The sequence below is a fragment of the Hemiscyllium ocellatum genome, chromosome 21 (assembly GCF_020745735.1).
Source record: "Hemiscyllium ocellatum isolate sHemOce1 chromosome 21, sHemOce1.pat.X.cur, whole genome shotgun sequence".
NCBI lineage: Eukaryota > Metazoa > Chordata > Chondrichthyes > Orectolobiformes > Hemiscylliidae > Hemiscyllium > Hemiscyllium ocellatum.
In genome coordinates, this window is record NC_083421.1 from 64,823,121 (window position 1) to 64,847,404 (window position 24,284).

The 24,284-nt window shown below is 46.1% G+C and overlaps 1 protein-coding gene across 4 annotated transcripts in view; it reads right to left on the reverse strand.

Moving 5' to 3' along the window:
• Positions 1-2,909: 2,909 nt before the first annotated feature.
• The window catches only part of olfm1b (olfactomedin 1b), a 37,299-nt gene continuing 15,924 nt past the window's right edge, over positions 2,910-24,284 (reverse strand). For all 4 annotated transcript variants that reach the window (XM_060841660.1, XM_060841658.1, XM_060841661.1 and 1 more), the window contains exons 3-6: positions 22,846-23,001; positions 16,150-16,369; positions 14,867-14,973; positions 2,910-6,647 (exon numbers count right to left, since the gene is read on the reverse strand). In XM_060841660.1, coding sequence (XP_060697643.1) covers positions 5,973-6,647; positions 14,867-14,973; positions 16,150-16,369; positions 22,846-23,001 — 1,158 coding nt within the window. In that variant the 3' untranslated portion in view covers positions 2,910-5,972. The remainder of the gene's footprint in view (positions 6,648-14,866; positions 14,974-16,149; positions 16,370-22,845; positions 23,002-24,284) is intronic.

Consider the following 24,284-nt stretch of genomic DNA (forward strand, 5'->3'; position numbering starts at 1 on the left):
TACAGCTTCTTCCCTGTTGTTATTATACTGCTGAGTGGACCCCCCCCACCATCAAATAATGTTATCCTGCTAATGTTGATCTGTCTTCATGCACCTCCTGTGTGCTCGTACCTTTGTATGCCTTGCTCTGCCTAAACACCCGAAGATCTGTATGTCCTTGTTTGTTATGATCTGCCTATACTGCTTGCAAAACAAAACTTCTCACTGTACCTAGGTATGTATGACTACAATAAATCAAATCAAATCAAAAGCACCTTCTCAAAGGCAACAAAAGCTGGCCCAGCCAGTGACACTCACGTTCCATGTGTAATTAAAACTCCTTCTACTTTTTAAAACTGAAAGTAAAGCTTTCTCTACACTGTCCCTCATCAAATACATCCATGACAGGGATAGCACAAGGTTAGGTACAGAATAAAGCTCCCTCTAAACTTCAGGACTGCAAAGGACTAGATAAAGTTCAAAAAACTTTCTATATATATAAATATGAGTTAATCAAAGAAAACTTCCATAAATTTGTTAAGGGCAATTTGTGTTTATCATCTCATCAAAAAAAAATGACAGGTCTGTAAATGGTCTCAATGATGAGGTGATGGAAGGGCTCGATGATGAGGGGTATGCTGTTGATTTAGTGAACATGGCCTTCCAGAAGCCATTTATAACATGGAACACAAGAGTTTTGATAGCAAGGTTATAGATCATGGAATCAAAGTGATAGGAGCAACATGAAACTAGAATTGGCTGAATGACAGGAAAGAGGGAACCAGTTACAGGATGCATTTTGGGCTGGGGGTTGGTGTGACATGGAGTTTCCCCAAGGTCTCTGTTGGATCTCTGCTCTTCTTGAGACAGCACAGTGTATTGGGAATGATATACAATTTTAACATGTGTATCTATTAGAAAATTTGAAAGCATTGTGAAATGAGTGGGATGAAGGACATAAAAAGCTTGATGGAATGGTCTGTCAAGTGGCAGATGAAACTTCACGCTGAGGATTGGGAAATGATAGATTTTGATTGGAAGAGTGTAGAGAAACACTTGAATATAAATGGTACAGCGCTTTCAGGATGTGCAGGAGTTAGGAGGCTTTGGGGATGAATGTGCATCAATCACAGAGGATGGCAGGACAGATTGAGAGAGAGCAATTGATAAAGACTTGGCTTTACTCATCGGAGGATAGAGTACAAGAGCATGGCCATTATGTTAAATCAGTTCTAAAACCCCTGGTGTGGCCTCAGCTGGAGGACTGTGTACTGTGAAGGCATTGGAGAGAGTCTGGAAAGAATTCCAGGGATGAGAAACTTCAGTTGTGCCGGTAGGTCAGGGAGGCTGTGACTATTCCCCTTCGAGAAGTGAAGACTGGATGGAGATTTGATTGAGCTGTTCAAAAATGTGAATGATTTCAACAAAGCTGATCGTTTGTCATTAGCAAAAGGGTCGAGGAACACAAATGAGTGGCCAAAGAAACACTGGGTAGATGTGACAAAATGACTTCACTCAGTGAATGATTGGGCTGCCCAAGAGTGTGATGGGGGCAGGGTCAGCGGACGCTTTTGAAAGGAAATGAGATCATCATTTTTGATTATAAACACGCAGCTCAATGGACAAAAGGCAGGCAAGTGACACAAAGTGAATTGCTCCTTAGAAGGCTAGCATGGATATGGCAGGCTGAATGGTGTCTCTCCATGATGTAACCATAGAGTCATAGAGATGTACAGCATGGAAACAGACCCTTCGGTCCAACCTGTCTATGCCGACCAGATATCCCAACCCAAACTAGTCCCACCTGCCAGCACCCGGCCCATATCCCTCCAAACCCTTCCTATATATATACCCATCCAAATGCCTCTTAAATGTTGTAATTGTACCAACCTCCACCACATCCTCTGGCAGCTCATTCCATACACGTACCACCCTCTGTGAGAAAAAGTTGCCCCTGAAGTCTCTCTTATATCTTGTCCCTCTCAACCTAAACCTAGTTCTGGAGTCCCTGACCACAGGGAAAAGACTTTGCCTATTAATCCTATTCATACCCCTTCATAATTTTGTAAACCACTATAAGGTCACCCCTCAGCCTCCGACGCTCCAGGAAAAACAGCCCCAGCCTGTTCAGCCTCTCCCTATAGCTCAAAACCTCCGACCCTGGCAACATCCTTGTAAATCTTTTCTGAACTCTTTCAGGTTTCACAACATCTTTGCCATAGGGAGGAGACCAGAATTACACGCAATATTCCAACAGTGGCCTAACCAATGTCCTGTACAGCTGCAACATGACCTCCCAGCTTCTGTACTCAATACACTGACTAATAAAGGAAAGCATACCAAACGCCTTCTTCACTATCCTATCTACGTGCGACTCCATTTTCAAGGAGCTAGGAACCTGCACTCCAAGGTCTCTTTGTTCAGCAACACTCCCTGAGACCTTACCATATATAACTCTTTGTGATTTTATAAAATGTCCCATCAAAAACTTTCAAAGCTTGTTCAAAATGGGATAAAAAGACAGAGTATGAGGTTTCTGCACGTCTGATCAGCGACATCAGGTGCAATCCCTTAGAGTAGAGGCAAAGGAAGATTTCATCGAGGTACCACATGATGGAAAATATTGTTCGAGTAATCAGGAGTTTTCAATGGCTGGACATGCCTAACCAGAGAGAAGCGACTGGTTACCGAACCAGAGGGGGAGGGGAGGAGAATGTTTTTGACTCAGTGAGTTGTGATCTGAGACATGCTGCCTGAGAGGGCAGTGGGAGCAGATTTAACAGGAACTTTCCCAAAGGGAATTAGAGATATACTGGAATAGGGGGAATTTGCAGGTCACTGTGGAAATTACAACATCTAAGGAATGTGTTGAGTTAAAGACTCCAACCAAATGCATAAAGACTGAAGGATTCACAGGGACTCTTTATAACTCATCTTGGACTCCTTTTAATGATAAAATAGAAAGAGGCAAATACAGAGGTTGACTTTAACAGTCGCACTGTTTTCCTGTTACAACAGTCAGTAGCAGCACATGCCAACCCCTCTCTTCACTGCCATTGGTGGAGAACAAGAGATAAAATTCTAAAGAAACACATACTGACATACTGAAAATCTCACATTGACATAGACCAACACAAACACACTCACTGACACACTCAAAAACTCACACTCAGATAGACCAATACACACACACAAAACTTCACACTCACATAAACCAACACAAACACACTGACACACTCAAAACCACATCCTCGAAACCTCACACTCACATAGACCAACACAAACACATACTCACTGACAGACTCAAAACCTCACAATCAGACCAACTTACACACACACACAACCTCACACTCACATAGACCAACACACACACTGACACACACAAAAACAACAGAATTGCATGCAATTCTGGTCTCCTTCCTATTGGAAGGATATTGTGAAACTTGAAAGGGTTCAGAAAAGATTTACAAGGATGTTGCCAGGGTTGGAGGATTTGAGCTATAGGGAGAGGTTGAACAGGCTGGGGCTGTTTTCCCTGGAGCATCAGAAGCTGAGGGGTGACCTTATAGAGGTTTATAAATAGACAAAGTTTCTTTCCTGGGGATGGGGGAGTTCAGAACTAAAGGGCATAGGTTTAGGGTGAGAGGGGAAAGATATAAAAGAGACCTAAGGGGCAACATTTTCACGCAGAGGGTGGGACGTGTGTGGACTGAGCTGCCAGGGGATGTGGTGGAGGCTAGTATGATTGCAACATTTGACAGGCATCTGGATGGGTACATGGATAGGAAGGAAGTGAGGACTGCAGATGCTGGAGATCAGAGCTGAAAAATGTGTTGCTGGAAAAGCGCAGCAGGTCAGGCAGCATCAAAGGAGCAGGAGAATCGAAGAAGGGCGTATGCCTGAAACGTTGATTCTCCTGCTCCTTGGATGCTGCCTGACCTGCTGCATTTTCCAGCAACACATTTTTCAACATGGATAGGAAGGGCTTGGAGGGAAATGGGTCAAGTGCTGGCAGGTGGGACTAGATTGGGTTGGGATATCTGTCGGCATGGACGGGTTGGACCAAAGGGTCTGTTTCTGTCATCTCTATGACAAACACACCAACACATTCAAAACCTCACACTCACACAGACCAACACACATACAAAACCTCACACTCACATAGACCAATACAAACACACTGACACACTTAGATAGACCAACACAGACATATTCAAAACCTCACATTGACAAAGACCAACACACACACACAAAACCTCACACTCACATAGACCAACACACACACACACACACACTGAGACATTCAAAACCTAACACTCACATGGACCATCACACATGCACACACTCAAAACCTCACAGCTACATATAGACCAACACCCACACACTGACACATTCAAAACCTCAGTCACATAAACCAATGCGTCTACACCCAACATTCTCACACTAACATGGCTAATTCATTCACGCAAAGATACTATCACAGACTGACACTCTGAGACAAACTGCCAGACACATTCACTGAGACAGACAAACAACACACCAGATGCCCATAAAGATAATGTCATACACATTCATTAACACTCTCTGATACAAACCAGCTCTCCTGCATAAACTGACAGGCATTGGCAGATGGAGGCCAAAAGAGATGTGTAGACACCAACATACACACTCATGGATATGGACAGCCCACCTCCCCACCTCCAAACTCTGGGCACACAAAATGGACCCTATAACAGACACACACAGATACAGTAACAAAGACAAACACACAGGTACAAATGGAGAGAGACTCAGATGTACAGATTGACAGTGCACACACAGAGTGCTATCAGAGAGGTACACACTTACAAATACATAATGCAGATACACTCACCCTCCTTCACTCACACAAACCCACAGCTTTGCAAAAGAATGAAGCAATATTTTGACAATCGGTACATGACAAGAGAATTAATTACTGTGATGATGTGATTTGCGCACCAGAACGGGCTGATATGAAATATTAAACTCTACAAATCAACCTGGGTTGAATTCAGAACAGAGTCTTAAAGTACCAGGTTCTAGGATAGGGAATATGGTCTAGTTAATTTGATGCAGCTCACACTGTAGTTATCCAACGCACAGATGTTAAATGGGCCTTTACACGGTGTCACTGACAAGCTGTGACACACAACTCATCACGCAATGGACTTATGCTCAAATAATTACATCTCTTCAGATTAAATAGTAACTTCTTTCAGGTAACAATGAGGCAGCTGAGGAACACTATAGAAGATTATAGTCCAGTGACAGTGGGGGTGAAGTCCAGTTAGTTGACAGCTGCATGTCCAGAATGAGCCAGTCCCATGGTCATTGATAGTAACTGGTAGAAGAGATAGATTTTTGTAGAGGTGAAGTGTTTTCAAGTTGGTGGTGGTGGTGGTGGGGGGGGAGCGAGTGAGATGGGGGGGCGCTGTTTTGTTTCCTGCCCCTTACAATTTGCCAAAGTATTGAAGATCGAGTGAGGAGATCCCTGACCATCAGCAGGTTCGGTTCCTGTGGTTGCTCCTACTGTGGATCCCAAGCTCAACAGCAACAACTTGGGTCCTACCATCCTCAACACTGGAGAGAAGGGGGTGGGGGGATGAATGGGAGGGGAGAGAAAGTGAGAGAGGGACAGGAAGAGAAAGATAGGGAGGGGGAGTTAGGAGGGAAGTGGTGAGGGAGAGGAGGGACAATAAGGAATAGAGGAAGAGTGTATGAGAACACAGAGGGAGGGAGGTAGTATCTCGTCCATTAACCTATTGTTATGAGTTGGGAACTGGGGGCAGATATCAGCTAATTGAGGAAACCCTTTTGTGTGGAGACAGGAATAGCCCAGAAACCAAACTAAAACGTCAATGAGGCTACATGTCCTTTCTATGGAATATATATAAACACCTCTACAAGTCTTCCAGATCTATGTATCACTATACTGACTGTATCATTGTGGAAAGGAAGGAATTTGTACGGCCTTACAACTCATCAGATTTAATGATGTGGAACAGTGTGACATTATATAGAACCTGGTGACCATTATTCCATGTGTAAAGGGCTCGGTCTTTGGGATTATAATCCAACATGGAGATGTGAGAGTACTGGTTATGGAACTGGATGTCAGTGTACTCATAGGTGGAAGTGTTGGTGTTGTATGAGTAGTAAACCTTGGCCCCACCCAGGTGTGAGTTGGTCATGTACAGAGTGCCACAGATCATGAAGGCTTCCCCTGCACTCCGTTTGGGATAGCCCGTGTTCCAGCTCCGGATCACCTCCAGCGTTCCCAGATCCAGCTTGCTAATGACGATGTTCCCAGCATTCTGATTGGTGGCATAGACTGCCCAGAGCCCACCCTCGTCCACCATCAAGTCGATGTCAGAATGGCCTCCCCAGGAGTACGGGTACATGTTGTTATAGCCAGCGTAGTCCAGGCTTCTCTGAGTCAGCAGCCGCTCAGTGGGAATGTGGAACTTGATGAGGATGTGGCTCTGGTATTTATTAAAGTACAGGGTCTGGTTGTAAACCACCTGACCAGTACCAGACCATGGGTGAGGCAGACGGTACACTGTGAAATTGTCCGTACCCATGAAATCCTGCAGGGACTTATAAACACGCACAAAGCGGTTGTTATGGTAACCATCCATGTAATAAACCTATGGAAAAATTAGACAAGACAACATCAAGATGGATTTGTCAGTTCAACATTAATCAGAATAAGACCTGAGTCAAAACTATGCACAAATTCCCATAATTTCACATTGGGATCCCTCCAGCCTCTGGATCTCATCCAAGTCCCAATTGACATCCCGTGAGTCGGTGATGACAGTAACCTCTCCCACTTAACCCGGTTTACAACATCGGATACATTGAGCACACCATCCTCCTCTTCAGCATGGTCCCGGGAATGCTCCTGCCTGGCTCCCTCCCAGTCATAACCCAGCAGTAACCAGCTACACCTCCCCATATCACCACACACTCACACTCCTCCCCTCCACTGTTCCCTCTGTTCTCCCCCAAGATCTATCCTTGGCTTCACCTATTGCTCATTTACACACTGCCCCTTGACAATATCACCCAAAACTACAGTGTTAGCCTTTCATGGCGTATGGCAACATCCCTATCTTTGAGCTAGGAGGCCCAGGTCTGAGTCCCACTTGCTCCAGAGATGTGTTGTAACAGGTTGATCCGAAAATATCTGTGTTTGTAAATTAATGACGCTCAGCATTGCATCACCAGCCGGTCACTCTGGGCAGTGGTCAATCTTACTGAGACTGGCATGGACAGATGCATCTGTAGTCAGCAGATTGGGGAGGATGAGATCAGGTATGTACTTCCCTCTTATTAGTTTGCTCACTTGCTTTATACCCATGCCAGGAGTTATGTCCTTTAGGACCCAACCAGCTCAACCACTATTGCTGCGAAGAGACTTCATGGAGTGCAGAGTTAATGTTGAGAACCCCAATGTGGTCACTCCCTCCTCACTGTAATATCACTGCAGTCTCACCTGTTCCTCAGTGAGACAGGATCCACAGGGGGCTGGTGATGGTGGCGTATGGGTCATGTTCTGTGATGTCAGTTATTTGAGCAGTCTGAGAGACATCACTAACCTGCAGACCCGACAGTGCCCTTGGTCAATGGTGGCAATACCATCTCATTTCAATCCTTTTGTGTGTAGTTTTGTTGGAACTGAGCATTTTTCCTGGCCATTTCAGGGGGCAGTTACACATGGGTCTGGAATCATATGCCAGTCAGACTGGGTAAGGACAGTAGATTTCCTTCACAGAAGAATGTAAGTGAAACTGGTTGGGGCTTTATGCCAATGGTTGTCAATTGGCTCACTTTTAAAAACATAGCATTGCTGAATTCGAATCTCACCATCTGCCCTGGTGGGATTAGTCTGACTCTCTGGATTACTGGCCAAGGGACATTACCTCCCCCTGTTAATATGCTTCAAACACAAACAGACCATCTCACATGCTGCTCGTTTCCAGTGAGAACAAGTTCAATTTGCACAGTCACTCCTCATCAGCCAGTTCTCAATCTCTCCGACTGCTCTCATCACCATCTCCCATAAAGCTGTAATGTTCCTGCCGTGCTGTGTAATCTGAACTGGGTCTGGCATTGTAAATACTGCTGCATCAATGATTTATAAAGATTACCTCATTAGTTCAATCTGACACTGACATTACTGCTGAGAATCATTGCTATAATCATTTCAACTTAACACTAATGTTGAGAGTAATTGTGTTGAGTTCTGTGTACTGTGTGGGGTCAGAGAGGGGCCTGTGGGGAGCGGTAGGTCAGTGAAGTGGGACAGCTGGGGAACCACAGTGTCTGTTGCTGTGTCTCTGATGGAGTTATGTTGACAGTCATAAAGCCGACAGAATGGGAGGCCTCAGATTCAGCTGAAGCTTTGCAGGAAACAAAGTCACTTTTGCAAGAGAAATCCATTGTCAGATCAAATGAGGTTGAAATTTTGAGACAGAAATGGGTCCAGTGAACAGATTGGTATGAGGAGATTAAATAATCCTGGGAGAAACAGGGCCATAAATATAGTGAACCATGACAATGTGGTGAAGTAACTGAAAATGAGGTTCTGAAGGGCTGAGCTTCTGCAATACCTTGTAGGATCTGGACTCCACAAATCAAAGTGGCAACTGCCAATGATAAACACACTCATGTCTACAGCTGTCAACACGGGGGGAACGGGGTAAACTGACTGTTTTTAGAACCCTCATGATATTATACAAATCTTGTGATATGTCTCAGCTGCTACAATGTGGATTGCCACATCTGTCAAATGAGCAATGTGTTTGCTGAGAATTAGCCTGAGGCCTTAGCAGTGAATTGAAAACTGTGAATACAGTCAAACAGTGTAAACTTAGACTCTTCAGTCCACCATGTCCATACCAACCCAACAAACGCCAAAGTACACTAATCCCATTGATGTGCACTTGGTCCATAGCCTACTGTGCCCTGGCATTTTAAGTGCTCACCCAGATATTTCTTAATCATTGTGAGAGTACCTGCCACCACCACATTCTCAGACAGCACGTTCCATATTTCCAACACTCTCTGTGTGAAAAGATTTGTCATTTACATAAATGATATGGATGCGAGCATAAGAGGTACAGTTGGTAAGTTTGCAGATGACACCAAAATTGGAGGTGTAGTGGACAGCGAAGAGGGTTACCTCAGATTACAACAGGATCTTGACCAGACAGTCCAATGGGCTGAGAAGAGGCAGATGGAGTTTAATTCAGATAAATGTGAGGTGCTACATTTTGGGAAAGCAAATCTGAACAGGACTTATACACTTAATGGTAAGGTCCTAGGGAGTGTTGCTGAACAAAGAGACTTTGGAGTGCAGGTTCATAGCTCCTTGAAAGTGGAGTCGCAGGTAGATAGGATAGTGAAGAAGGCATTTGGTATGCTTTCCTTTATTGGTCAGGATGTTGAGTACAGGATTTGGGAGGTCATGTTGCGGCTATACAGGATATTGGTTAGGCCACTGTTGGAATATTGCGTGCAATTCTGGTCTCCTTCCTATTGGAAAAATGTTGTAAAACTTGAAAGGGTTCAGAAAAGATTTACAAGGATGTTACAAGGTTGGAGGATTTGAGCTACAGGGAGAGGCTGAACAGGCTGGGGCTGTTTTCCGTGGAGTGTCGGAGGCTGAGGGGTGACCTTATAGAGGTTTACAAAATTATTAGGGGTATGGATAGGATTAATATGCAAAGTCTTTTCCCTGGGGTCGGGGAGTCCAGAACTAGAGGGCATAGGTTTAGAGTGAGAGGGGAAAGATATAAAAGAGACCTAAGGGGCAACTTTTCCACACAGAGGGTGGTACGTGTATGGAATGAGCTGCCAGAGGATGTGGTGGATGTTGGTACAATTGCAACATTTAAGAGGTATTTAGATGGGTATATGAATAAGAAGGGTTTGGAGGGATATGGGTCGGGTGCTGGCAGGTGGGACTAGATTTGTTTTGGATATCTGGTCGGCATGGATGAGTTGGACCGAAGGGTCTGTTTCCATGCTGTACATCTCTATGACTTTATGTCTAATTACCTCTCAAACTTCTAAATCACTTATTCCTCCCCTTAAACTCTTGCCCTCTGGTCTTAGACATGTCTGCCATTGGGAAGAGGTTCTTACAATCTACCTTATCTAACCCTCATAATTTTGGAAACCTCAGTCAATCCCCCCCAGCCTCCTCTGCTCCAAGGAAAACAATCCCAGCCTACCCAGTCTCTCCTCATAACTGGGACTTTTTAACCCAGGCAACATCCTGATGAATCTCCTCTGCACTTTCTCCAGTGAAATCACTTCCTTCTGATGGTGTAGCAACCAGGACTACACAGAGTGTTGGGTCCAACCAATGTTTTATTAAATTGTAACAAGATTTCTTTGCTCAAAGATTCTATGCTGGGGCTAATGAAGGTAAACATTCTGTATGCCTTCTTTACCACTGAATAACTGCACTGACACCTTCAGGGATTGATGGACTTGCAGACCAATGATAGGAATTTTCTTTCACTTTTGTAGTCAGCATATAGATATATGTAAATATATCAAAAACAGAGAATGCTGGAAAAACTGAGGAGGTCTGGCAGCAGACTTGTGGGGAGAGAAACAGAGTCAACGTTTCGAGTCTAATATAACTTATTCAGAACTGTTAAGAAGGCATACAGTGTTTTGGCCTTTATTAATAGAGAGATTGAGTTCCGGAACCAGGAGGTTATGCTGCAGCTGTACAAAGCTCTGGTGCGGCCGCACTTGGAGTATCGTGTACAGTTCTGGTCACCACATTATAAGAAGGATGTGGGAGCTTTGGAAAGGGTGCAGAGGAGATTTACTAGAATGTTGCCTGGTATGGAGGGAAGGCCTTACGAGGAAACTGAGGGAACTGAGGCTGTTCTCGTTAGAAAGAAGAAGGTTGAGAGGTGACTTAATAGAGACATACAAGATAATCAGAGGGTTAGATAGGGTGGACAGGGAGAGCCTTTTTCCAAGTATGGGGATGGCAAACATGAGGGGACACAACTTTAAAGTGAGGGGAGATAGGTATAAGACAGATGTCAGAGGGAGTTTCTTTACTCAGAGAGTAGTAAGGGTATGGAATGCTTTGCCTGCAACGGTAGTAGATTCGCCAAGTTTAAGTACATTTAAGTCGTCATTGGACAGGCATATGGACGTACATGGAATAGTGTAGGTGGGATGGGCTTCAGATTAGTATGACAGGGCGGCGCAACATCGAGGGCCGCTGTAATGTTCTATGTTCTATGACAGGCATTGGAAAATAGGCTTGCAGTCAAAATTATCTAAAAAAAACATCTTTTCAAAACCTTTTCTTCTGAAGAAAAATCGTACTGGACCCGAAATGCTAACACTCTCTGGGTTCTGTCTCCATCTACCTGTTCACTTCCCAACCCCATGTCCATGTCATCAGTATATATATCACCTTTCCCTCGCTGCTATCTCTTCTAAAGAAGGGTTGCTGGACTTGAAACTTTAACTTTGTTTCTCTTTCCACAGATACTATCAAAATTGCGGAGTTTCACTAGCAATTTCTGTTTTCCTCAGGTCCATTACCCTGAGATTATGAGTGTGGTGCTGGAAAAGCACAGCACCCGAGAAGCAGGTGAATTGACATTTCGGGCATAAACCCTTCATCTTGTGCCTAAAACGTCAACTCGCCTGCTCCTTGGATACTGCCTGACCTGCTGAGCTTTTGCATCACCACAATTTTCAACTCTAACTCTTCAGCATCTGCAGTCTTCACTTTCTCCTGAGATTATTAGTGCAGTGACATCACCATTACATCAGCATCTCCCTGGACTCGAACGAACTGAGAGCTGTTCCCCATTCTATCTCCAGGATACAGACAGATCAGGCCATTCACCCTTCTCTGTGCATTTGTGTTGAAACCTATAAAACCTCAGCACCAACTCTCTGACAGTGTGGCATTCCCTTTGTACTTTGTTGAATTGTTATTGTACAATTAGCTTAGTTGGCTGGAACGTTGGTTTGTGATACAGAGAGGCACCAGCAGTGTGGGTTTAATTCTTGCACGGACTGAGATTAGTAGACTCTCCTCTTCGACCTCTCTCCTCACACGTGGTATGTTGACCCTCAGGTTAAACCACTCCCAGCTGTCCTCTCTGTAATGAGAGAGCATCTGATGATCTGGTTGGATCTTACTCAGATCCTCGAACTCAGCTGGGAAAAGCAAAGACAGGAACTTGCATGAAACCATTTTCTGGATCATGCAGCTCCATTGTCAGCATCGATTGTTATACCCTCCCCATCGGAGAGGCTGCAGCTGGCCATTGGGGTCAGGGTTCCTCTATCCTCTACACCCCCCACCCCACCCACCGATCTTGTCCAGCTATTGCACAGCCCTGATTTTAATCATGTTACCATTAGTAGGCCTCAGTTCAGTGACTGTCGCCTCTAGGTCTGGAAATTCTTTCACTAAAGCACTGCCTCTCGACCTTTTCATAGACTTTCCCTAAAATCTTCCTCCCTGCCTGAGGTCCGCAGCTCCAACCAATCTATCTCATTCATTGGTTCAAATTCAGTTTGATTAACTTGGCCTGTGCTGATTTGTTAGTGTTATTGGGAGGGAGGGAATGTGAGAAACAGGAGATAATTGGAGAGTGGGTTACTGAGGGGGCAAAGGGTAGTGGGAAAAAGAATAAGAATAAAAATAATAGGTTATTCGGTGGGCTCAGAGTGCGAGAGAAAGTGAGTCTAAATCTCTGTTCCAATGTAAGTGTGTGAAGGTATGGATAGTGGTCAATAGTTTTGGTAAGGTACAGGCACGTATTTCCAACTGGAAGTGTGATGCTGCAGTGATAAGAGTCCCGGTTTAAATTAGGACAGGACTGCACACAGGAATATTCAGGAAAGGATAGAAATGGGGAGGGTGGCAGGATTTACTTAGGAGAGTGTTGCCATATTTGAGAAAGAGAATGTCCCAGAGAATCAAGGATACAATCTATTTGGCTGGAGCTAATGAACAGAGAAGAGGCAATTAAATTTTCTGGTGTATTCCATTGACCTCTTGCTAGTGTACAGGATGAAGAGGAACAAATTTGCAAAGAAGACACAGCGAGATAGAAAAGTTATAGTGCAGTTGTTATTGGAGACTTTAATTACCAGGGTGTAGACTGGGATAGGAGCGGTACAAAGGGCCAAGGAGATTGCATTCTGCCAGAATGTTTCCTCAAGCAGTATGTGGCTAATCCAATGATCCAAAGGAGGCTGGGCTTCTGGGAATGAGGTGGGAGATCAAGTGACAGTAGGAGGACATTGAGGGGAGAGTGTCTGTTGTATCATAAAATTGACTGACTCTGGAAAGGCACAATAAACTATACAGATGAAGAAATATCAAATGGTGAAGAGGAGTTGAGTGCTTAAGAATGGATCTGGATCCAGTAAAGCAGAGGTCAAGGTTAAAAGGAGAAACAGTAGCTGAACTATATGGACTATTGTCAAAGAAGATGGAGACAGTCAAAATATATTCTTCCAAAAGGGGAAGGTTTAGATTCCCTACAGTGTGGAAACAGGCCCTTCGGCCTAACAAGTCCACACCGACCCTTCACCTAACACTACGGGCAATTTAGCATGGCCAATTCACCTGACCCGCACATCATTGGACTGTGGGAGGAAACGGGAGCACCTGGAGGAAACCCACACAGACACGGGGAGAATGTGCAAACTCCACACAGACAGTTGCCTGAGTCAGGAATTGAACCCTGGTCTCTGGCGCTGTGAGGCAGCAGTGCTAACCACTGTGCCATCATGCCGCCCACAGTGTGTGACAAACAAATCCAGAACACTGCCAACCCATTCAAGGGAAGACACCAGTGCTATGCCAGAACCTTGAGAGAGTTGGCACAGAGATGAATGTAATGGCCTTCACGAAGGAGAAGCTGAAAGGGCCGAAGCTGGGTTGATCAGCTGGACTGGGTGGACTACACCCCAGAGTTCCTGAAGTAGGTAGTTGAGGAGATTGTAGTGACATTGGTGGTTATCTTTCAGGAATCACTAGAGTCAGGGAGGATCCGAGAGGACTGGGAAATGACAATCACTTTGTCCACTCCTCCCCACACCAATAAGCTTTCTCTTTTCAATGATAGACCCAGTCTGTCCAAGATTCCATGTTACAATGGCGAACATGTGCCTGAATGGAGACCGTGCGCTTGCGAATTATCCTCCTCAATGTTCTCACACCTTCTCCAGTAGATCCAGATCCTCTTTGTAACACGGAGTTCAGTGACCAGCTCCAATCTCTAAGTGTGCTCGAACCAAGGCTCTCATTTCAATTCCAATCCTTTCAAAGTGAGTCTCCTGCTGTGTGTCAGCCTGTGTATTTGCGTCTCCTCCCAGTTCTCATTGCACATATTGAATACTTATCAATGTACTATGTGCGGCAGAGGGCCATTCTCTAAATGTTAACTGGTCTGTACCCTTCATAGATACATACACGCTGGCATCGTTCCTATCTCCATACAGAATCCTCCACTTTGCATTCCTACAAACAAGTTGAAAATAATTTCCTTGTCAAATGCAGCTCAAACTTCCATCAATTAGGGTGGTAATCCCAAACTAAAACCCTGGAGGTCACCAAATCCCAACCTATCAATTCTTCATTCCTGTACCCACTGTACTCAGGCAGACTGTCACTTCAATCTCAGCAATTCTTTTTTTTGCAAATTCCTTGCCCCGTCTGATTAATTTCTCCTTCACAATCTGCCTGTTTTTCATTCTGTCTCCTCCCCTAGGCCCCACCACGATGCAGTGAGATGGACTGGCCTGAGCTCAGTTTGAAGGGAGCAGTGATTTGGTATTTGCCGCGACATACCTTAGTGTCCCCCTCTGGTGAGGCAGGATCTGTCATCCAGGCACCAAACCTCGATCCAGATGTTTTCACGGTGAGTGGGTTGCTGATTCCCGTTAGTTTGCCGCACGCTGGAATTGATGGAAAAGTGTGACTGTGGTGAGGAGCAATGAGTGCAGATGTGGCTGAGCTCTCAGTTTACGGTATCCTCCCCTCCCCCTCAACAAACCACCCTCCCCCTCTGTCAGAGTGGCCCCAGGGGAAGGGAGAGGGCTATGTCCCTTGTGGGATTGGAGTTCTTGGCCTGTTTGTGAGCTGAGATTGTGGAATGATTCTGTGCGCACTGTGGTTGGTTTTTGCCATGAAACTCTGGGTGGCAGCTGGACAAAGTAACCTGGCACCAGTCACTGGACACTGTCCTATTGTCAGTGAGGGGTGGGGGGACAGTGAAACTGTCCATCTGTCAGTGGGGGAATGGGGGGGGGGGGGGGGAGCCACTGGCCTTGTCTTACTGGGTGTTCCAAGCTAGAGGGGTCGCCATCCTAGTTGCAGCACTGCTGTGGCAATGCCCCTCACGGTTGACTCTTGCCGTGGTCAACTCCCTGAGTATCTGGTCAGTTTGGGAATGAAAGGGCCATGTCCATTATCCAGATGCAGTGATCAATCATCCCCTTCTTGTCAGGGAGCAGGAAAATCTCAAATTCCAACCTCAGTGAGTACTGAGGGAACACATCTCATCTTAAAGTGAGTGGTCAGGGAAAGATCCCAACAAAGCTTAACACTGATGCTGAACGTGACCCCCTCTTACCTCCGCACCTCCCCAGGATGCTTCTGCCTTGCCAACCTGCAAGGCCTCACCGTGGTCAGGAACAAGGTTTGGCTACAAATCCTCAAAGGTCCAACAGCCATTAGCTATGGCCCCTCCTCTCTTTGCCCCAATCATTTGGAAGTGGGGAGCAATTAAGGATATTGTGGGTTTCCTGATGGGAAATATGGCCATGGAGGGTCAGGGAATGATTTGGGCAAAATGGTGCTTTGTTTCGGAGGGGTGGGGGGCGTTCGGTGGGAGGGGGGGGTAAATGTTACCCCACCTTCTGCCTGTGTGAGAGTTGGGAGGATTTTGGGGAGTGGGTGGTGGGAGAGGGGGGAAACAGAGAAACTGTGGTCCCCACCATCGCTGCCTCAAATACGCGATTAAGTAACACCCCTCCTCAGTCCCCGAGGTGGTGTATTGGGGTGGGGGAGCTGGTGCGGTGAGGGCAACTAATTCCGCGTAAGCCATTTCAGACGCGCGATTTGGGGCCTACCTAATTTTTGCATGCAGGCTCGTAACCTGTTCTCCAGATTGGAGACTCTGGCCAGGAGCTCCTCGTAGTCGAACGGCCCGATCTCCTCCTGAAGCTCGGCCAATACAGCCGTCAGGTTCGTCGCCTCCGCCTTAAACTGCAACACCAACTTGGCGTCAGCTTTATACTGTTCCAGCACGGGGATTAAAGGCAACAGTTCATCCATTCTCGATTTTAGGGCCTGCAACGGGTAAAATAATCTCCATTCAGTCGCAAGCGTGGAAAAAAATAAAAATCCCGACGGCTCCCCAAGATCCCTTCTAAAGAATCCCCGTTTCTTTCTTGATGTCAGGATATCTCGGAGTGCCTTACGGCCAATGAAGCACTTCTGAAGTCTAGTCATGGCTGCAGGAAATGTGACAGCCAATGTGCGTACAGCAAGGTCCCGCCAGAGGCCACGGTCAGGTAATCTGTGTCAATGATATTGGGTGAGGTCAGGGCACTGGGGAAGGGATTGGACACGTCCTTGACAGCGCTGGGAGCAGAGGGCATCACTTAACTTAATATTGGAAAGACAGCAGCCCCTGACAGTGTCGGGCTCCCTGAGTACTGCAGCGGGATGCCAGCCTGGATTGTGTTCAGACCTGTGTGAAGGAGTGTGGTGCTGACTGTCCCTGGACTCTGGCTACCAGGGGCACTGGCTCTTTTCTATTTGAAGGAGCAGACAGTGAACACTACAACAGAACAATTTGGGAAAAAAAGCCTTTATTTTTTTTTATTTTTTAGAATGCGATTGGGTTAACATGCTTTCAAATCACGTAACAAAAGGACATTCCGTAGAGATGCATTGACAATTTTTTTGATATTTATATATAAATTTTAATTTTTTTTAAAACGATTGATGGTTAAACGGTTTAACATGCAGGAGAATCACAGCAAAGCTTTAACAAGTCAGCTTTATAAGTATTAAAGAAAGCCTTAAAATTCTCATGAGATTTTTTTTTGTTTTTTTGAAATTATATAATAGTGCAAGATCAGGAGCCCAAGTCCACGGTTACAAAGAATTGGACTTGTGTCTTCGTTCAATCAATGCGGCTTTTCAAAAAAACTTTCTTAAACTTAGCCCTGCAAACAAACAAAGGTCAGAGCGATACTATAGAGGAGTTTACTGTTACCTCCCCAACTCCCAGAACACAAGAAACAACTTTAAAACAAGACACTTCCACAAATCTGGACACAAACACAGGGAGAGCCAGATTCGTGGCATTTCCCTCCAGCAGTAGGCTTCCCTCGAGCTGAAACATTTACTTTAATTGCCACCCACTGCCTTTGCTAAATGACAAAATTATCAGTGCTTATTACAAAGAATGGAGTGAAATATTAGTGGTGCCATTTCTCACTTTACTCTCCTGATGGCACCAAACCTCACTCCCACACACAGACCCTCACTGGGGTACACTCCCACACACAGACCCTCACTGGGGTACACTCCCACACACACTGACTCTCACTGGGGTACACTCCCACACACACAGACCCTCACTGGGGTACACTCCCACACACACTGACTCTCACTGGGGTACAGCTCCCACACACAGACCCTCACTGGGGTACAGCTCCCACACACAGACCCTCACTGGGGTACAGCTCCCACACACACTGATTCTCACTGGGGTACAGACCCACACACACTGACTCTCACTGGGGTACAGACCCACACACACTGACTCTCACTGGGGTACAGTCCCACACACACTGACTCTCACTGGGGTACAGCTCCTACATTCAGACACTCACTGGGGTACAGCTCCCACACACACTGAGTCTTACTGGGGTACAGTCCAACACACACTGACTCACACTGGGGTACAGCTCCCACACACAGACCCTCACTGGGGTACAGCTCCCACACACAGACCCTCACTGGGGTACAGCTCCCACACACACTGATTCTCACTGGGGTACAGACCCACACACACTGACTCTTACTGGGGTACAGACCCACACACACTGACTCTCACTGGGGTACAGACCCACACACACTGACTCTCACTGGGGTACAGCTCCTACATTCAGACACTCACTGGGGTACAGCTCCCACACACACTGAGTCTTACTGGGGTACAGTCCAACACACACTGACTCACACTGGGGTACAGCTCCCACACACACTGACTCTCACTGGGGTACGGTCCCACACACACTGACTCTCACTGGGGTACAGTCCCACACACACTGACTCTCACTGGGGTATAGTCCCACACACACTGACTCTCACTGGGGTATAGTCCCACACACACTGACTCTCACTGGGGTACGGCTCCCACACACACTGACTCTCACTGGGGTACGGCTCCCACACACACTGACTCTCACTGGGGTACACTCCCACACACACTGACTCTCACTGGGGTACAGTCCCACACACACTGACTCTCACTGGGGTACAGCTCCCACACACACTGACTCTCACTGGGGTACACTCCCACACACACTGACTCTCACTGGGGTATAGTCCCACACACACTGACTCTCACTGGGGTATAGTCCCACACACACTGACTCTCACTGGGGTACAGCTCCCACACACACTGACTCTCACTGGGGTACGGCTCCCACACACACTGACTCTCACTGGGGTACACTCCCACACACACTGACTCTCACTGGGGTACAGTCCCACACACACTGACTCTCACTGGGGTACAGCTCCCACACACACTGACTCTCACTGGGGTACACTCCCACACACACTGACTCTCACTGGGGTACAGCCCCCACACACACTGACTCTCACTGGGGTACAGCTCCCACACACACTGACTCTCACTGGGGTACACTCCCACACACACTGACTCTCACTGGGGTACAGCCCCCACACACACTGACTCTCACTGGGGTACAGCTCCCACACACACTGACTCTCACTGGGGTACAGCTCCTACAGATTCTGGGGGTATAAGTGAGAAACCTTTCTGTTGAATTTATTGCTGAATTTAGAATTTTCCAACTGCACCTGCTTGTACCTGCAGTGAACATGGAAACAGCTGCATTGTGTGGGTGAATTGAGACCCCAGAGCTTTTCAGATCCATTACCACAGAACAGTCAGTATTAGCTGCCCATTCTGATTGATTCTACTGTTTGTTTAAGATAAGTAAATTATAACTAAGGGTTAGAGCAATGCTCCTGTCACTCGGCCATTGGGATGAGGGAGATGATCTGTCCATCAATATTCCACCCACTTCTCAACAGCAATCACTAAACTAATGAGCAGGATATCCCAGTGATTCAAAACTTGAATGATTATTTAGTCAAACCCATTGGAACTTAATTCTGACCCTGAGCAGTTTTAGTGACAGGGAATGGGGGTGGGTGGGGGGAGGTATGGGTTCCAGGGGCTCTGGAATGTACCTACCATTGCATGCCCAGCTTAAAGCAGCCACATGCCAGACAGTCACATAGCAAGGTTGACAGGGGCAGCTTTGCAGCCAGCTGACATTGTAGTGGATGTGGTGTTATGTTTCCAAGACAGACAAAAGTCCTTCAGCCCATCTACTCCATGCTGGTGTTTGTGCTCTGCCCACCTCTTCTGTATCCCATTCTTATCCTTTCTCCTTCCAGTTCCATCCCCACTCTGAGTTAAAGTAGTTCCTCATAAATTCCTAATTAGAATTATTAGCCATGGGCTTCTATTGATGGCACTGAGTTCTGGTCAACAAGTTGAAAACATCTTCCAATCTACCTGACTGAAATCTTTCCAGATAACAGAAGCCCAATCTCTTCTGACATTGCTGATGGTTGGAGCCTGTCAGTCCTTGTTAATCTTTTCTTGCTTTCCTCCAGCCCCTCTCGATCCCTTATGTAACCATGGAGACCAGAATTGCACACTGTGCTCCAAGTGTGATTTATTCAAAGAGGGATAGAGTCATAGTCATAGAGATGTACAGCATGGAAACAGACCCTTTGGTCAAATCTGTCCTCCCACCTGCCAGCACCCGGCCCATATCCCTCCAAACCCTTCCTATTCATATAACCATCCAAATGCCTCTTAAATGTTGCAACTGTACCAGCCTCCACCACATCCTCTGGCAGCTCATTCCATACACACACCACCCTCTGTGTGAAAAAGTTGCCCCTTAGGTCTCTTTTATATCTTGCCCCTCTCATCCTAAACCTGTGCCCTCTAGTTCTGGACTCCCTGACCCCAGGGAAAAGACTTTGTCTATTTATCCTATCCTAATTTTGTAAACCTCTAGAAGGTCACCCCTCAGCCTCCGACGCTCCAGGGAAAACAGCCGCAGCCTGTTCAGCCTCTCCCTGTAGCTCAAATTCTCCAACCTTAGCAACATCCTAGTAAATCTTTTCTGAACCCTTTCAGGTTTCACAACATCTTTCCGATAGGAAGGAGACCAAAATTGCACGCAATAATCCAACAGTGGCCTAACCAATGTCCTGTACAGCTGCAACATGACCTCCCAACTCCTGTACTCAATACTCTGACCAATAAAGGAAAGCATACCAAATGCCTTCTTCACTATCCTATCTACCTGCTACTCCACTTTCAAGGAACTATGAACCTGCACTCCAAGGTCTCTTTGTTCAGCAACACTCCCTAGGACCTTACTATTAAGCGTTTACGTCCTGCTAAGATTTGCTTTCTCAAAATGCAACACCTCACATTTATCTAAATTAAACTCCACCTGCCACTTCTCAGCCCATTGGCCCATCTGGACCAGATCCTGTTATAATCTGAGATAACCCTCTTCGCTGTCCACTACACCTCCAATTATGGTGTCATCTGCAAACTTACTAACTGTACGTCTTATACTCTTCCCAACATTTCAATTCCATCCTTGAAGAACTGAACCGACAGGGTACATTTTTATTTAATAGTGTTATTAACCCGAGTGGCTACTTTTAATGATTAGTGCATATGTTTCCCAAAGCCCTATGGCCCTTTGCCCCATTTAGGCTGGAATTTTCCCAGGAGTATGTTTCGTCTCCATATGCACCATTGAAGGAGAGATGGTGATGTAGTGGTTACGTTGGTGAACATCCAGGTGCCCAAGCTAATATTTGGAGGGAAAAGGTCTCAAATCCCACTGAGGCAGTTCACCTGACTGGAACTGAGAGCAAGTCTGGGTACCAGTGACCACTCAGCCATCAGCAATTGTCACCAGATTCCATTTGCTTCATTAATGGTCTTTAGGGAAGGGAAATCTTCCAGAGCTACCCAGTCGAGCCTACATGTGACTCCAAACCCACAGCAATGTGATTTCCTCTTCACAGCCTCTGAAATGGCCGTTCCAGCCACAAGTGCTGGATGGGCAGTAATACCATGTTTCATGGAAGAACAGCAAAACAAACCTATTCCATTCAACTGCATTTGTTAATTAAAGCCCCTTTCTCCATCTTTATTAAAATCAACCTGAACTGTCTTCCTCAAAATAACAAATCCTGCCAGAAATTTTAAAATTGTACATTCAAGTCCTGAATCCGATGCATTGAAGAAACAGAGGACAGCAACAATCCCAGATTAATCCTGGTGAAAAATCACTTCCCATCACTTGCCAATCAAGTAATTACCTTTAATCCTTGCCATCTTTTGTGTTTTATCAATGACATTGTGCTTCGTGACCCTGATTCCACATGTTCTGACTTTTATATCTATCTAATTTTTGGTATCTTATCAATTACCTTCTAAAAGCTGAAATATATGACATCCACTGTCTTACCCTTAGCTGTTATTTCTTCAAAGACTGCAAGAAGGTGAGTGAAGAATGACTTTCCCTTTTACTGTTCTTGCAGATGGTTTTTTATTTTTTCTATTCCAGGATCCATTCCCTTTATTAGAAATTAAGGAATTTATTACCTTTTCTAAAACTGACATTAAGCTAATTCATCCACAGTTCCCTGGTTTTGTTTTACATTTCTTTTGAAAATACCGATCCCATTGGCTGTTCACCAGTCCTCCAACAGTATCTAACCAATTGTTAAATATGTACTAGAGTCTTTGCTTCTCCTCCCGAAGTTTAATCTGCCTTGGATATAATCCAGCTGGACCAGATGATTAGTTTATTAATCATCTTCCCTTTTCCTATCTTAAATATGTTTTATACTTCTGACTTCTTATAACGTTATGCTCACCATCTCGGTTTTCTTGGTAAGGAATCAAATAAACTAATTACTCAATATCCCTGGCATTTTCCCTCATTAACAGAGAGCTGGGGTGGGTACAATGAGCTGAATGGCCTCTTATGTTTTAAATATGTGTAGCCCATAAGCTTCAAAGTTAGTGAATGCAAGTCTAAAGTAGCTTCTAGAAAAAAGTGATTGTGAATCAGCCTCTGCAAAAGTTAATTCTGGGACCTCTGAAAGGGGACAAGTTTATTAACCATTGAGAAAAAGCTCACAGTTTTGGAGATTTCCACCAGTTTTCTCCACCAATCCCAAGGTGAAAGAAGTTGGATCCTGTATCAGGGAGGACCCCGTGACTGAGTTTGTTTTATAGTAAGTGTGGCACAACGGGGCTGACAGGTTGAATGGCATTTCCAGAGACAGAGGAGATCACAGCTCAATAGGAGATTGGACCGACTCAAAGGGGTCACTGTGACACTGGAAACTGACAAACGACTCAATGACCCCAACAAACATTTCTCCATCCCACAGGCCAACCCCAGAAGCAGAACGTGAATCGAGTGTGGCAACAAATCTACCTGAAACTGTCGGGAGAGATGCGCTTTGTGACTCTCCTCCACCTGTTTGAATTTTGTTTCCAAGCCTCTCATCTGTGTCTCCATTTTCTCCACGTACTGCAGATCACGCTGGGTACGGCGATCCAGCACCTCGATGGACTGGGTCATGTTTTGCACCTGCAACAGTGAAGGGGAGTATCAGAGTGACCTCAGTGAAGGCGAGGTGGGTGCGAGTGAGGGGCCCTGGTAAATGGGCACAGTCATACATCTAGTCACTGTATAGCGGCCAGCATTCACTGTCTCCCTGGTGTAGCTACAGCCAGAAATTGAGGACATTGGGGCACAAGGACAGTCAGCTGGACACAGGCTCTCTACGTGAAGATCATTTCAGCAAAGGACAGTGAGTTGGGGTGGAATGGAACCACTTAGCAATGGGAATGTGTTAGTGGGCGGCACGGTGGCACAGTGGTTAGCACTGCTGCCTCACAGCGCCAGAGACCTGAGTTCAATTCCCGCCTCAGGCGACTGACTGTGTGGAGTTTGCATGTTCTCCCCGTGTCTGCGTGGGTTTCCTCCGGGTGCTCCGGTTTCCTCCCACAGTCCAAAGATGTGCGGGTCAGGTGAATTGGCCATGCTAAATTGCCCGTAGTGTTAGGTAAAGGGGTAAATGTAGGGGTATGGGTGGGTTGCGCTTCGGCGGGTCGGTGTGGACTTGTTGGGCCGAAGGGCCTGTTTCCACACTGTAAGTAATCTAATGACGATTTACATTCTAAAATTGAATGGGACAACTGTGAGCTAAAATACTGACGCCATGGGTTGGGTTTTGGGCATGGGGCCCACCTGATATAGGATGCACCTGGGAGCCAGGCTCCTGAGAGACAGCCGGCACAGCAAGCAGCCAACAAAAGGATGACATCCAGGCTCAGTGTGCCGAAGGCCCAGTGGGGAAGGCATTGCTGAGGGAGACTGGGGAACATGTGGTTACCTCAACATGGAGGCAGGCACCTTCAGAGACATTGACCCAACCCCAACACAGTGAGACACAAAGCCAAGGGCATTTTTGGAGTGATAGGAACCTGAGGTGAACCTGAGCCATGGATCCTGCTGCAGCCTTCTCTTTGGGCAGGCAGTCTTTTTTTTGATGGACCTCTGGCTACTTCACTGAGATGCCAAGGCAGCACAAACATGTGGCACTGGCTACCTCTCTGTGGGACCAGTAGATATTCCCACTGCCAGCTCACCTCAGCAGCAGGAAGTCACTGGGGAGATGGCCTGACCTTATAGACATCTGTACTCCTGCCACACACCTCAAGGTTTAACACCATGGGACCAGGAAAATGAGAGAGAGAGTATTCACCTCACAGTGCGTTACTATGTAGGGAGGACAGCAGAATGATCTCAGATGGTCACCACTTCCCAAAATCACAACACTAATTACTGCCTCATCATCCAGTCTCCAA